Source organism: Polistes dominula, unplaced genomic scaffold, assembly GCF_049000335.1.
Source record: "Polistes dominula isolate Pdom_NZ unplaced genomic scaffold, Pdom_raw_medaka contig_16, whole genome shotgun sequence".
Classification (NCBI taxonomy): Eukaryota; Metazoa; Arthropoda; class Insecta; order Hymenoptera; family Vespidae; genus Polistes; species Polistes dominula.
Window position 1 is genome coordinate 1,275,001 of NW_028301040.1, and position 13,765 is coordinate 1,288,765.

The 13,765-nt window shown below is 30.2% G+C and overlaps 1 protein-coding gene across 2 annotated transcripts in view; it reads right to left on the reverse strand.

Moving 5' to 3' along the window:
- Ddr (discoidin domain-containing receptor 2) overlaps positions 1-13,765 on the reverse strand; it is a 159,870-nt gene that overhangs the window by 2,975 nt on the left and 143,130 nt on the right. For both annotated transcript variants that reach the window (XM_015322532.2, XM_089174569.1), the window contains 3 exons: positions 11,928-12,069; positions 6,857-7,006; positions 1-6,076 (listed from right to left, as the gene is read on the reverse strand). The exon at positions 1-6,076 is cut by the window's left edge and continues 2,975 nt beyond it. In XM_015322532.2, coding sequence (XP_015178018.1) covers positions 5,915-6,076; positions 6,857-7,006; positions 11,928-12,069 — 454 coding nt within the window. In that variant the 3' untranslated portion in view covers positions 1-5,914. The remainder of the gene's footprint in view (positions 6,077-6,856; positions 7,007-11,927; positions 12,070-13,765) is intronic.

Consider the following 13,765-nt stretch of genomic DNA (forward strand, 5'->3'; position numbering starts at 1 on the left):
TTCCCTTATTTTTCCTTTTTTTTTTTTTTTATTCTTCTTATCGTTGTTGTTGTTTTTTTTTTTTTTTTTAACACGTTGACTGCAATGTGGGTCACTTGTGGTCGACGTTTATTCCATTAATTGAAGAGAGAGAGAGAGAGAAAGAGAGAAGGGAGGAAGGCTATCTAAAGGGTCATTTGTGACACCGGTGTTACTATATCGTTTTTCTATCTAATTAATAGAATTATATTTTTAATATTTTTTTCTATGGAAAATTAACGTGACCAGTCAACGTGTTAATTGGAACGATTTATTATTTATTCCTTAAACTTCTTATTCTTCTTCTTCTTCTTTTTTCTCAACAAGTATTATATATAGAAGTATACGTTAACACTTAATGTCTAATCGTTTTGTTAAATTACTTACGTGTTAATAGTTGCATCGAGATCATTAACACACTATATATATTTATATTATAAAACACTATACACATATATAATATATACATATATAATTTTAATTAATAGTATGTATGTATATATATATATATATCTATAATAATAATAGTAATAGTAATAGTAATAATAATAATATTAATAATAATAGTAATAATAATATCATATTACTCGATACTCTTCGATAGAATTTTTCTTCATTTAGTTAAATCTCAATTTCGACAATAAAGCTCGCAATCATAGCCAAAGCATTATCGTAAGGAGCCAATGGGAGAGGAGGGGGTAGTAATGAATATATATATATTTATATCAAATGATCAATGCCTATCATCATTCGATTAATGAATTTTTATGTTCAGTTTAACGTGTCGCGACATGTCATCGGGCTTAACCTATATTGAACGTTTATTATAATATTATATTATTATACTATAATTATACACGTCTAATGGGTTCATGTCTATCCTCTCGCCAGGCTCCTCCACCGATGTTCATTCGCACGTTAATTCACACACACACATTATTACACGCATACTGACATACAGACTGACACATACATAACACGTCGTGTATGTTAAAACCAACATTTCGATTCTCACATCTTTCTTTCTCTTTATAGATTTGCTTATTTTTTTTCCTTTTATTTATTTATTTATTTTATTTTATTTTTTAAATCATCTTTCGTGAACAGGACTATAGATAGCCTCTTTTTGGAAATTACGTTAACAGTCATTCATTTATTCCGGCAAATACTTTTCTACAATTTTTATTTATTTATTTATTTATTTATTTATTTTTTTTATTATTTATCATTATAGTTAGAGTGTGTTTGGCTCTTATATATTTAAATGCGTTAGTAATGAGAATTATTTTGAAATTAAACCTTATTTTTTTGTTTCTTTGTTGTTGTTGTTTATTTCGATTAATTCTTTTGTTGTTGTTGTAATTTTCGATGATAAATATTAATAATAGAAGATTATGAATAATTGAACGAAAGGTATTATAAAAAAAAAAAATCCTAATGATTGTTTATTACAAGGTGGAAAAGTATTTGTCACGATAAATTTGTCACGCGTAGAATTATATTGAAACTAAAAAAAAAAATGTCAGGTCCCTCGCGTCCGCCCGATCATCGTTTTTTTTTTTTTTCTGATCCCTTCCCTCTCCTCGATTCGTTCATTATTATTCGCAATTAAATGAACAAACAAATTTATCTCCAATTTAATCCAAATGTTTAATATAATTTCATTCGTGTAATAATCTTATCTACTGTTGAAGTGATTTTACAATTTATCTCTTTTCTATACATTTTTCTAATAAATCCAAGCAAAACGTAAGAAAAAATTGTGAAACGATTAATATTGTTGATGTTTTGTGCGAATAATAATAATTAATTGTTTTTTTGGAAAGGACGCCATTTAAAACAAGTGTGTATTTACGTGTGTGTACACGTGTGTGCGTGTGTGTGTGTGTGTTTTGTCTAATCGATTAAAACACTTTAACACTTCCTTACGCTCTATATCCTATGAATTTCTTTTTTATATACTGCAATCTCTAATAGTATTGTCAAACATTTATGCACTTTGGCTAAGCGCATCCTAAGTTTATTTAATAGTTCATCATAGTTCATCATCATCATCATTATCATCATCATTATCATCGTTATACTTATCATGTATCTCCATACATTTCCATCTCTTTTTCTTATACGTATCAATTATTTAAATATTGCATTCTGTTTAATTTTTTTTTTTTTGCAAAAAAACATTTGAATGTCCTTAAAATTGAATTATCTTTTGTACATCGGAAAGCTCTTTGGGAATCATACTCGACAAATGCTTCTCCGTTCTTGACGAAAAGTTCAAACGCTTTTTATTTTTGTTTTTTTTTTTTGTTTTTGTTTTAAAGTTAAACTTATCAACAAATTTTTTTTTAACATTTTCTTATACTTTACAACTACGATGTTTTATTTGTTTTCTTGTTTAAATGTAAAACACTTGATCCAAATCGAAAGAAAATTAATCAGAAAATCATGATTACCGATCAAACTTTTTTTTAACGTTCACTTTGAAGAATTTTCACTGAAATGATTTTATTTCTACAAGAAAGAGAATGAAAATAATGATTAAAACAAAAACAAAAAAAACAATAATTTATTTGCCAATTTTATAGTGCATATTTTGCGATAGTATGAAGTGTATGATTGCGTTATTGAAAAAAAAAAAGAAAAATTAAAAATTAGCAAGAATACAAAAAAAAAACATGCTCGACATGCTTTAAGCAAGGATCATTCAACGTGATATGTTTCTAGATATGTGTTATAATAATTAAATGATTTGTCAATTAGTTTACAACAAGAAAAGAAAAACACCATATCAAAAAAAAAAAAAAAAGAAAAAAGAACGGATAAAAAAATAAAACAAGTGATAAACGTTTATCTAGGCTTCTTTTGCGAAAGAGAAGAAATAGACAATCCGAAAAATCATACGGTATGTGTTCGACAACAAACGAATAGAGAACATAATTCGTTTCTGCAATAAATCTCATGGGATAGCGAGCGTTTCCCACGTTTCCACTGTTTTCACTCGTCGTTGAATGTCACCGTTGATTGACTTTTTCCGTTGTCAGAAAAGGAATAATTCCGTGTTATTTCAAGCCTATGTACAGATAAAAAGAGAGGAACAAGTGAAAGAGATAGAAATGCTCTTGCCCTTTCTCTGCCTGTCCATGTTTCGTGTGTATATCTACTGTATACGTCAAAATAGTATACTCTAGTGTCGGTATTCCTGCAAATTAGCTAAAAACACTAATCATTGTAGACAATGGAAAAAAAAAACAACAACAAAAATAAAAGGAATAGATAACGAAATGATACATTATTTGATTCGTACAATACTTATTTAGTTTTGAGCCACGATAAAGTAATAAACAAAAATTGAGATGCACATATTGTTCGATTATGTGTACAACCGTTAAATAGAAATAAAATAATATTTGACAATAATACGTTTTTCTATTTATCTATTTCTTTCTTTATATCTATTTACATTAGCTTCTCTCGAATAGAGTTTAATATTTTTGAACGATATTTCTTTTTCTATCTAATATGTCATATATATTAGCCTTTGTTTACCACCCTTTCCTGGAGTAACACGCTTACCACACCCGGGTACTTTGGACCCGGGCGAGAAAAATCGTTATGAAAAAGAAACTATATTGCATAGATTTACATCAACATTTTTTTTTTTTGACACTTCTTTAATACTTACTTAAAAAGACTATATAGATTTTATAGCTTTAAATTAAATTGAAATATGTTTAAAAAATTATCAAAGTTAAACAATTGAGAAAAATGACTCAAGTTGCAAAAAAGGTCTGGGGGGGGGGGTCCTTTGGACGAAGTGTGGTAAGCAAAGATTAATATACATACAAGAGCCAATAGTGAAATTTAATGCGTTTGAATAATTATGATTAAAAAAAAAAATAATAATAAGGAACAAAATGATGATGATAGTATTTAACGTAAAAAAAAAGATATTTATTTATTTCAATGTTTATTATTATGAAAAGTTAGAAAGTATTGTCTATCGATTCGTAGTTGATATAACTCGTTTGGTGAGAAAATCCTTATGTATCCTTATAGATATATGCTATACTGATTTCGTAGACCGATTCGCGTATATTCCGAACGTGACACGAGAATCGCGTTGGTGGCAGTCGTCGTAAGCTTATTTGCTGACAGTATCAATTTCGGGACGAACAGTGTATACATACGCGAGTGTATCCACCTATCGTTTGCACCTGGAAACCGCCGATTTCATTTTGTATGAGGGGGGATACACTATGGATCAGAATCGTTATCCATCCATCTTACCGTAGAGATATACTCTTACATATGTGTACATATGTTACATATGTATTTTGTATGCATACGTATACCGAATCTGTATGTGTATAACTGTATGCGTATACGACTCTGTGCTTACCGTGTTATTCCATCCTATATAATATTATATTTCTCCAAATCTGAAAGTTTCACTATGATAAATGATACATGTGATATATATATATATATATATATATATATATATATATATAGTGCTTCTACCAGAGAAGAATAAATAAAATACCGATCGAACTGCCACACGCACGCAGAAACGTTACGCCCAGTTTGTTACGTATAAGTATTATACATATACTTGATTTTTTGTTTGTTGGTATTTCTTTTATTTTACGTTTCGTGCGATGACAAATCAATGAGAGGTAAGTTATAAATTTGATGCGCATTGGCACGGAAGAATGTGATGAAAAAAAGATTTAAAAAAAAAAAAAAAAAAACGTAATTGAATTAAAAATAAGAAGAAGAAAAACAAGAACAAAAAAAAAAGAAAAGATAACAAGCACAAAATTGCATGCACGCGAAATGTTGTTCAGCGATGTTTTAAAAATAAACATTCAAGAACGGATGCACAGTACCTTTTCCTTCCAAAATACCCCGTTCGGTCCAAATTTTGTATATTGCATCTCTCTGCTATGACCTCAATAAGCAATTCCCTAAATGTTCAACTTTTTCTTTTTTGTTTTTCCTCTCTCCCTCTCTCTCTCTTTCTCTCTCTCTCTCTCTTCTGAGATGCATTTTCTCAATTTAGTTTTATAAGAACGGCTAACTGGAAAGGAGAGCAAACACACGCGAGAGAGAGAGAGAGAGAGAAATGAAAAAAAAGAAGAAAATAAAGGAAAAAGAGGAAAATCAAAAACACCAAAGCTGTTCGCATCTCTCAACCCCCCAACGAGAAGAAAAGGTGTTGTGGGTGGGTGGGGGGGGGTTGGAAAGCAGTCTTATCCGTTCGATATTCTTTTCCCTAGTCTTGAACTTTTTTCATGAGACTTCTTTTTCTTTTATTTTTTTCTATCTCATCCTTTCGACGTTTCATGAAGAGGATCGTTGGGATATCACGGATTTGGGACTTCCAATTGGCAATAATTCAAGAAAGAAAACGACTAGAGGTAACGACATTACGTTTGCCTCCTCCCCTTAACACCCCCCATCCCCCATCCCCCAATACCTTCTCTCTTATATTTCCCTTTCCTTTTTCTTTGTTTGTTTGTTTTTCTTTATTTTGTTTTCTCCTCACGCTATTAGCCCTTAGACCGTGAAAGCCTATAAGTTTTTGCAATTAGAAGGCCGTTTTTATCGGAAAAAAGGGTGCCGATTCACGGCTCGTTAAACCTAAAGCATTCATCCCTTTTTTCACCAATCACTATTTTTGTTTTAGCTTTTTTTTCTGTTTTTTTTTTTGGTTCTCAATCTTCTGTTTTTTTTCCCCCATTCTATTTGAAGTTTCTCTTTATCTCTAATTCGGTTACTAACTCGGACCGATTTGTTCTAAGTTGGTCGATGAGGGACAGTTCCACCAATTTCCGTTCAATTCGCCGATCATAGAAAGCCGGATCAGGTTCCAGCCTTCCAATTCTCGATATCAAGTGTCGTTAGAGGTGTTCGGCTTGTAACCAAGATTTTTTCTTTGCAGGAAGAGATGTATTTCACGGAAGTTTGGACGATCTACGTCGTTACGTTGCCAACACTCACGCATCAGTTCGTAGATCTCCTTAGGACAGTTCTTAGGCAGTGGTAGTATCATCTGTAAAAGATAAGACGAAGGGGTGGTCCCCGAAAGCTCGGCTACAACTTTGGCTAAACTGTCGTTAAAGTGTCGAAAGGGAAACCTATGTGACTCGTTTGTCGAACGTCTTCTGCTAAATCTATCCTGTATATAAATATATATATATTCTCAAGATTGATTAACACTAATATGCTAATGAACTGATGTAATATTGAAATCAATTATTTTCTTATCTAAAAAATGTTATATTTTCATTTCCAATTGGTAGTAACGAGATTATATTGATTTTTTGTTCTCTTTTCATTGAAAATAATTCTAAAGGATTAGTAATATTAATTAGAAATATATGGAAATTCGATATTGCGAATATTCCAATTTTGAGTTACATCGTAATATATCAAGTAACAACCCGCGGTATACATTTGTAAAAATATTTAATTTTACTATTGATTAAATATATCTATATATAATTTCAAATTTAACTCTCTATATAACTTTATAATATATTTATATCTATATAACTAATATAACTTTAATAATAATACTCGTTGTCCATCCATTTTTATATTCAATAAAAATTTCATTTCTTTTCGTGATAAAATAAAAGATGGTACGAGTTAAGCTACGACGTTCGTGAAGAAATATAAAAAAAAATATATATATATATATATATATATCGTTCGAGATACAAAGTATCTTTTGATCAAAGAAGAAAAAAAAATTAAAAGAAAGATAAGGATAAGGATAAAGATAAAAAGAGAATTATCTTATATGTTAGGATGATTTTTCTTTACTTACTCGTCTGTCATCCTCTTGGTAAAAATACGTCGCATTCTCGACCACGCGATGATCCGGAAGTTCTTCAAAGGGTTGTTCCCTGGCAAAGGTTAAAATTTCCCAGAGCGTGACAGCGAAAGCCCAGACGTCGCTCTTCGACGTGTGCCTTCCCTAATTAACGTGAAACATAAGACACAAACGACCTGTGTTTAGCCACTTCAAATCGCATTTTCTTTGTATATACTTCGCTTACATTAGAAAATTATCTGACGATATTTTCTATCTCAAAGTTTTACTCTTCCAACTAATACAACTCTTTTATTTTTATTTTGATCAAAAACATTTTTATCATTAACACTCGTATCAATAATAATTTGTAACACATACACATTTTTATTCAATTATTCAAATAAAAAAGGTTAAAAACAATGTAATCAAGTTTAATCTAAAAAAAAAAAAAAAAAAATACACGGAAGAAAATAAATGTTATTTATATAAGATAATAATAATAATAATAATAATAAAAAAAAGAAGCAAAAATGTTAATACGCGTGTCTAAAAGGTAGCGTGAAATCTAACACCCTTCTTAGTTAATTATGGAAACTGTATTCACCCTCTCTAGCGTTCTTAGTTCGGCAAACTTGAAGTCTCCGTGAGTGTCTTGGAGTTTAAGCAAAGAGCTTCAGTATAGGAAAGGGGTAACTCGTAAAATGGTTTACGTATTAGTGCCATTGGCTTTGTAGTGTCGCAAGGCTATTGCGTGTCATATTTTACGAGATGCTTTTTATTTAATATAAAAAGCAATACCATTTTTTTTATATAGTAGATCATAATTTTCTTTCTTCCCCTCTTTTATTACCAATATAAACGTTGTTATACTTAATATACATATATATAAATTAAAAAGTAATATAATATTATATATATTAAAATAATAATTATATATATATATATATATATATATATATATATATATATATATATATATATACTTAACTATTTGTTAAAGGAGAAAAAAAATTATTCTAAGATGAGATTTAATCGATTGATTTTTCAAATTTCATTTTTTAAAATAAAACCTTCTTAGATAACTGCAAGGATCAAATTTTATGAAACTATATGAAAATAAAAAAAAGAGAGAGAGAGAGAGAGAGAGAATTTATAATCGATCGACACTTGAACAAGATTATGGTAGATTCTAGTGTTAGTTCTGTTGTGTATATGTGTACGTACACATATGTATCTAAGAAAACATCGATGGATAGTTATTACGAGATGTGTTTGTTCATAGAAAGATAAGTGTGGATGTACGTACCTTGAGAGTGATCGATATATCGTAAATGAATGTTAATTAATTAATGAAAATGTATATTGTAATCTAAAAGCACGGAATATAATATTGACGTACTGTCCTCTTCGAAATACACCGTTGAACTGGCACATTGTCCTTCGTGAAAGTTTCTTTTATTCAATGTTGTTTATATGACTTTCCAAATAAGGAAATTCTATTTATTCGGTATATTATTTTTTCGTTCTTTATATATAGTCTCTTCAAAGAGCCATATAAACCACAATAAATAAGAGAATTTTGAACAGACTTTTAGTCATTCTAACCGAATAGATGGTGGTGGTGATGATGGTGGTGGTGGTGGTGGTGGTAGAGGGGGACTTCGGAAAGGAGGATACATCAAATTTATATACTAAACTTTTATACTACAACATATATATGTCTATAATTATGAAAGTGGTCTAAGTCAAAATTAAAAAAAAAATTACTTTATTAATTATTACGCACCACATTATTTTAAACTAAATAAATTCAATAAATTGTCAAAAATGAATTGTTAGACAATGTTTGTTATTTCAATATTACATAAAATTCATATAATGTTCAAATAGAAATCTTGAAATATCTCGAAACAAGAGATACATGACATAGACCACTTTCATAATTATAGGCACATTTACATATACATATATATATATATATATATACACGATTGCTTCGATGTTTTAACAATCGTTTGAAGTATATTGAATACTCTAATTACATAATATTTATAATTATTTTAATGATACTTGTGCCAATGATTACGTGAAGTTCAAAATTTATTCTAATATTTCAATATATTTTCTATATAAATTAATTTATTATTATATTTTTTATTTTTTCAAACAATAATACGAATAATATTTCAATCGTGATTGGATATGGACACGTACATTACTCTATTTTTGTTTTTCTTTCTTTCTTATCAAAAGTTACACGTAGAAAGAGAGAGAGAGAAAAAAAGAAAAAGATTTAATAGAAAACAGGAGAGGAAAAATCATGGGACTGGAAGGATTTTTCGAGTTTGCCAGGCACCGTTAAGTCGAGATATTGCGCGGGGTGCAATATTTCAGCTTTCCATGGGAATCGGGAGGGGAGGGGGAATGAGAGGGGGAGAGGGTAAAGCGTGGAGGGGGTAAAGAGTGAGAGAACGTTCCGTTCTTTTGTCAAAGGATTAATAAACTTTATGAAGTCATATCGTTGGACGTTCGTCTACTCTAGCAAAGTATCGGATGCGATAAAGTCAACGTTCAATCATCAAAACGACGCTAATTTTAGATAATTCTTGAAGCGATATTTCGAGCGTATTAAGCGGACGCGTTTCATTAGCGCCAGTACAATAGGCAGCCTCGGATAAACGATGAGCAATAATGAAGCATTAATGATGCAGTCAATTTTAAACGACTATGGGGCTGGCTGGCTGGCTGGCTGACTGGCTGCAAAAGCTCGAGCGTTCGGTCAAGTATTAAATATAAACTACGATATATATATATATATATATATACGGTTTTTCTGCCCATTTCTATTTTCAGTATTATTATTATACATCGTTCATTTATTATTTTACTATTACCATACGTGAATATATTTTCTATTTTTTACTTTATTTTTTTTTTTTTTTTTTTTTTTTTTTTAATCAAATTAAACTACTCCGAACTTTACATTTGGTTGGTCGTTCGCCACTCGTCTTCTATTTTTATATTTATTTTTATCTTATTGGTTTTATTTCAATTTTTCTTTTTTTTTCTTTTTCTTTGTCTTTATTTCAATTTTTATTCTTTTACTTTTATAGACTGTGGGATAAGTCGGCGAACAGAAATATGATAAATATGAAACGTTGAAAAAGAAATGAGGGTGACACAGAATGGTGATAAAAAAAAAAAAATTACAGAAAGAATTTCCAACGTTTAATGTGACACGATGCATTTGTATTTGAAAACTATTATTAAACAGATTTATTTGTTGAACAAAAAAATATTGACATTTTTTCTTTTTTTTTTTTAAATGTTTTACGATAATTGACAGTAAAAAAAAAAAAATACAAATTTGTGGTTTGAAGTTAAATCGAGATACTGTTTGAAAATGAACGGGGGTTTTTTGTTTTTTTTTTTTTACTTGCTTCTCCTTCAAAATTTTTTTCCTACCCTTCGTTCGACGGAATTGATGGAAATTTTGTTTCAATCGAGTTTTTTTCTCTCTTTCTTTTTCACATAAAATGTCCGATAGAAGAGGTCGTCGCGATAGCCGATAGTTTTGACGGTAAAATCTTGAAATGAAAATCCCCGTTTTACAAAATTTATCGATCATACGTCTTACGTAACATTTGACAAGATTTATTTTATTCACGTAAAAAAGGAAAATTAATTTTGATTAAAAATAATACTTATAATTGATTATAAGGGAACATTGATCGTAGATCAAAATTGTTTTCTCCTGTATTTTTTTTTTTTTTTTTTAATAATTATTACTTCATAAAATGCATACACATCGACATAAGGTACGACGAGTGATAAATATTCAATTAATAGATTTTTCTTTTTTTTTTTTTTTGTAAAATATTTACACGAATTTCATTTATACGCGTTCCCTATTTTTTTATTTCTTTCAATGTTACCCTTATTATTGTAAATTATTCGATCGTTAGCAAAAGTGATATATCTTTCTTTGTTTTGTTTTATTTTTAATCAATCAACAATTATACGTAAAACCGTGTTAAATAGTCCGTCACGTTTTGTACTTTTTAATCGTCATCGAACAATCGTTAACGCGTTCCACCATCATATTTTTTAGATCCTTTCGTATTCATATTCGTCGATATGTTAAAAAATAACGTTCGATTTGTCGCACGTACATATATTTCGCTTGGACGATTAACGAAACGGGATTGGACTTTGGGGAGGATACAAAAAAAAAAAAAAGAAAAAAAAGAAGAAGAACAAAAAAAGGAAGGATACGCGACGTAGAAAAATCGAATCTATAGTTCAAATTCACGTAGCTCTACGTCGTTATTTTTAATCGTCACGATCGTCTGATATAATAACCATCGAAATCGAGATATCGACAAAACGATCCTCTAAGCAATAGTTTTCCGTTTGCTTATGGGACTTGCGTTTGATTTTTTCAAAAGTTTTGTCCCCACTTTGAGGAAAATAACATTGAGTGAAAAAAATATTCAAAGTAAACCAAATTTCATCGAGAATACGAGAATAGATAGATAGGTAGGTACATAGATATATATATATATATACGTATTCACAATTCGCCGAAAGCACACCTCCGTAACGCTGGAATGAAATCAAAACTGCTCTCAACCCGTTTTATATAACTGGACTACTACTACTACTACTACTACTACTACTACTACTACTACTACTACTACTATTACTATTACTACTACTACTTCTGCTTCTACTCTTTTTCCACCTTTCGCATCGCGGGATATATAAAGTCGTTCTCGCCCGATCGGCTCTTTCTATTTTGTGTGTGTGTTTTTTTTATCTTCTATTTTTCCTACCCTCTTTCTCTCTCTTTTTCTCTCTTCGTTAAATACTTTTGGTTTCTACTAACGAGTGAATCCCACGTATATTTTGTTATCGTTAGGTAAAAAAAAAAAAAAAAAAAAAAACAAATTCATGCGAATATTCGTGGAATTATTTTTTGATTAAACGTTACTATTAAGTGTAAAACAAAAAAAGAAAGAAGGAAATACATCTGTTGCGAAATAATCTAATCAATTATTCATAATAATTTGTACAATCTTACCATCAACATGGATTCCCAAGCCATCCATCTTATGGGTAAAGGTGGTCGGCCTTCGATTCGGAAATAATCGGCCGCATATGCGTTCCTTCCAGTACCCAAGTCTGATATCTTGATGGTATAATTTGTACATACCAAACAATTTCTGTAAAATAAAGAAGAAATCAAAAAAAGAAAAAAAAAAAAACACAAGAAAAAAAAATAGGTTACAAGCATATTATTTCTATTTAAAAAAAAAGAAAAACAAAATCTTGTCTCATCTTATTTTACATTTATTTTTATTTTCGATTTTGCGAATGGAAAATAAGGGGATAAGGAAAGAAAAATCTCCATAAGAAACGTTTACGAAACTTATCTAGAAAGAAAGAAAAAAAGAAAGGAAGAAAGAGAACAAGGATTTTTCTTCCAATAATTCTTTTTTCCAGGATTTGGAGAACTCGATGAAACGAACTCTCGAGACAGCCTTTACGTCGTCGTTCAAAAGTTTCTTTCCTGATTTGCAACGTAAAATCCAGGTCGTTTATCGTCTCGCCTATTTCGGAAGGAAGGAAGGAAGGAAGGAAGGAAGGAAAGAAGATAGCAAAAGAGAAAAAGAAAAAGAGAGAAAGAGAGAGAGAGAGAGAGAGAGAGATTTACTAGGTACTCCCATCACCCAGTCATTCCACTGTTCCATGTTTTTATTTCATACTTTCACGAACATAATACATTCTCAGTACAGTACCATTCTTTCTCTCTTTCACAATTTACCTTCTACCAGATTTACTCTCAACTTTTTCTACTCGTGAAAATATCAAAATCAGACAAATTCTGAATTTTTCCTTTCTTCCTTTCCTTTCGTTTCCTTTCACTCATTGTCAGATTTTCGTAGAAGTGCGCTAGATAAATCCTTTATTGACACCTACTTAACATCTCAGAGTTATATGGAATTTAAAATGATTTTAAATAACGTAAAGCTTTATATTGTTTCTCCTTTTCACATAAAATGGTACTTACTTTGACGTGTATTATATTTGACATATTATTTATTTATTTATTTATTTATTTATTTATTTTAAGAGTTACGTATTATAATAGTTAGAATAAATTTCTTGATTTCTTTTGTACTCTTGAATAATGAAAATAATAATGTTGAATGTAACAGGTGAGAAGAGAAAAGTTTTGAAAATCTTTGAGATTAATTTCAAGAGAGTAAAGAAAAATGAAACAACAACAACAACAACAACAACAACAACAACAACAACAACAACAATAATAATAATAATAGTAGTAGAGTTTCCCCTTCTCTGTTATTTGATATCTTATCCGATAATTTGGGCAAGAATTTGTTTCAATAAATTAGAGACTAATGGAACTTTATATTCCGGATACTTTGAGTTGGAGGTTTGGGTTCCGTGAGTACGTCTTAATATTGAGCCAAGTTTCCTGACAAAGGCGTTATGATCAAGGTTTATGATCAGAGTTAATAATTTCAACACGTGACGTATAGTGCGTCGCCGCCTTGTGACGCGCAAGCAAATCCGTTCTTGAATTTAATGACTTTGTGCCAGCTTGGTTAAACCCTTGATGCGACCTTAAAGACCGAAAGGGGTTGAAAATATAGTAAAACAAGAAGGGTCGAAGAAACATAGGAGCCAACTAATTTTGCTTAACGTTTAAAACGTTACTTTCTCGTTAGTTGATCTTCCATTGGATCCATTTGTTGGGTTGCTGGTGGGTACTGGGAGGTGGTAGATACAGGGTTTAGCTAGGAAGGAATAGGTGGTTAGGTGGTAGGAGGGGTTTAGGTCATTTCCAGAATAGAATTAAAAGACGAAGGAAAAGACAAATGAGGGGCGTATTTG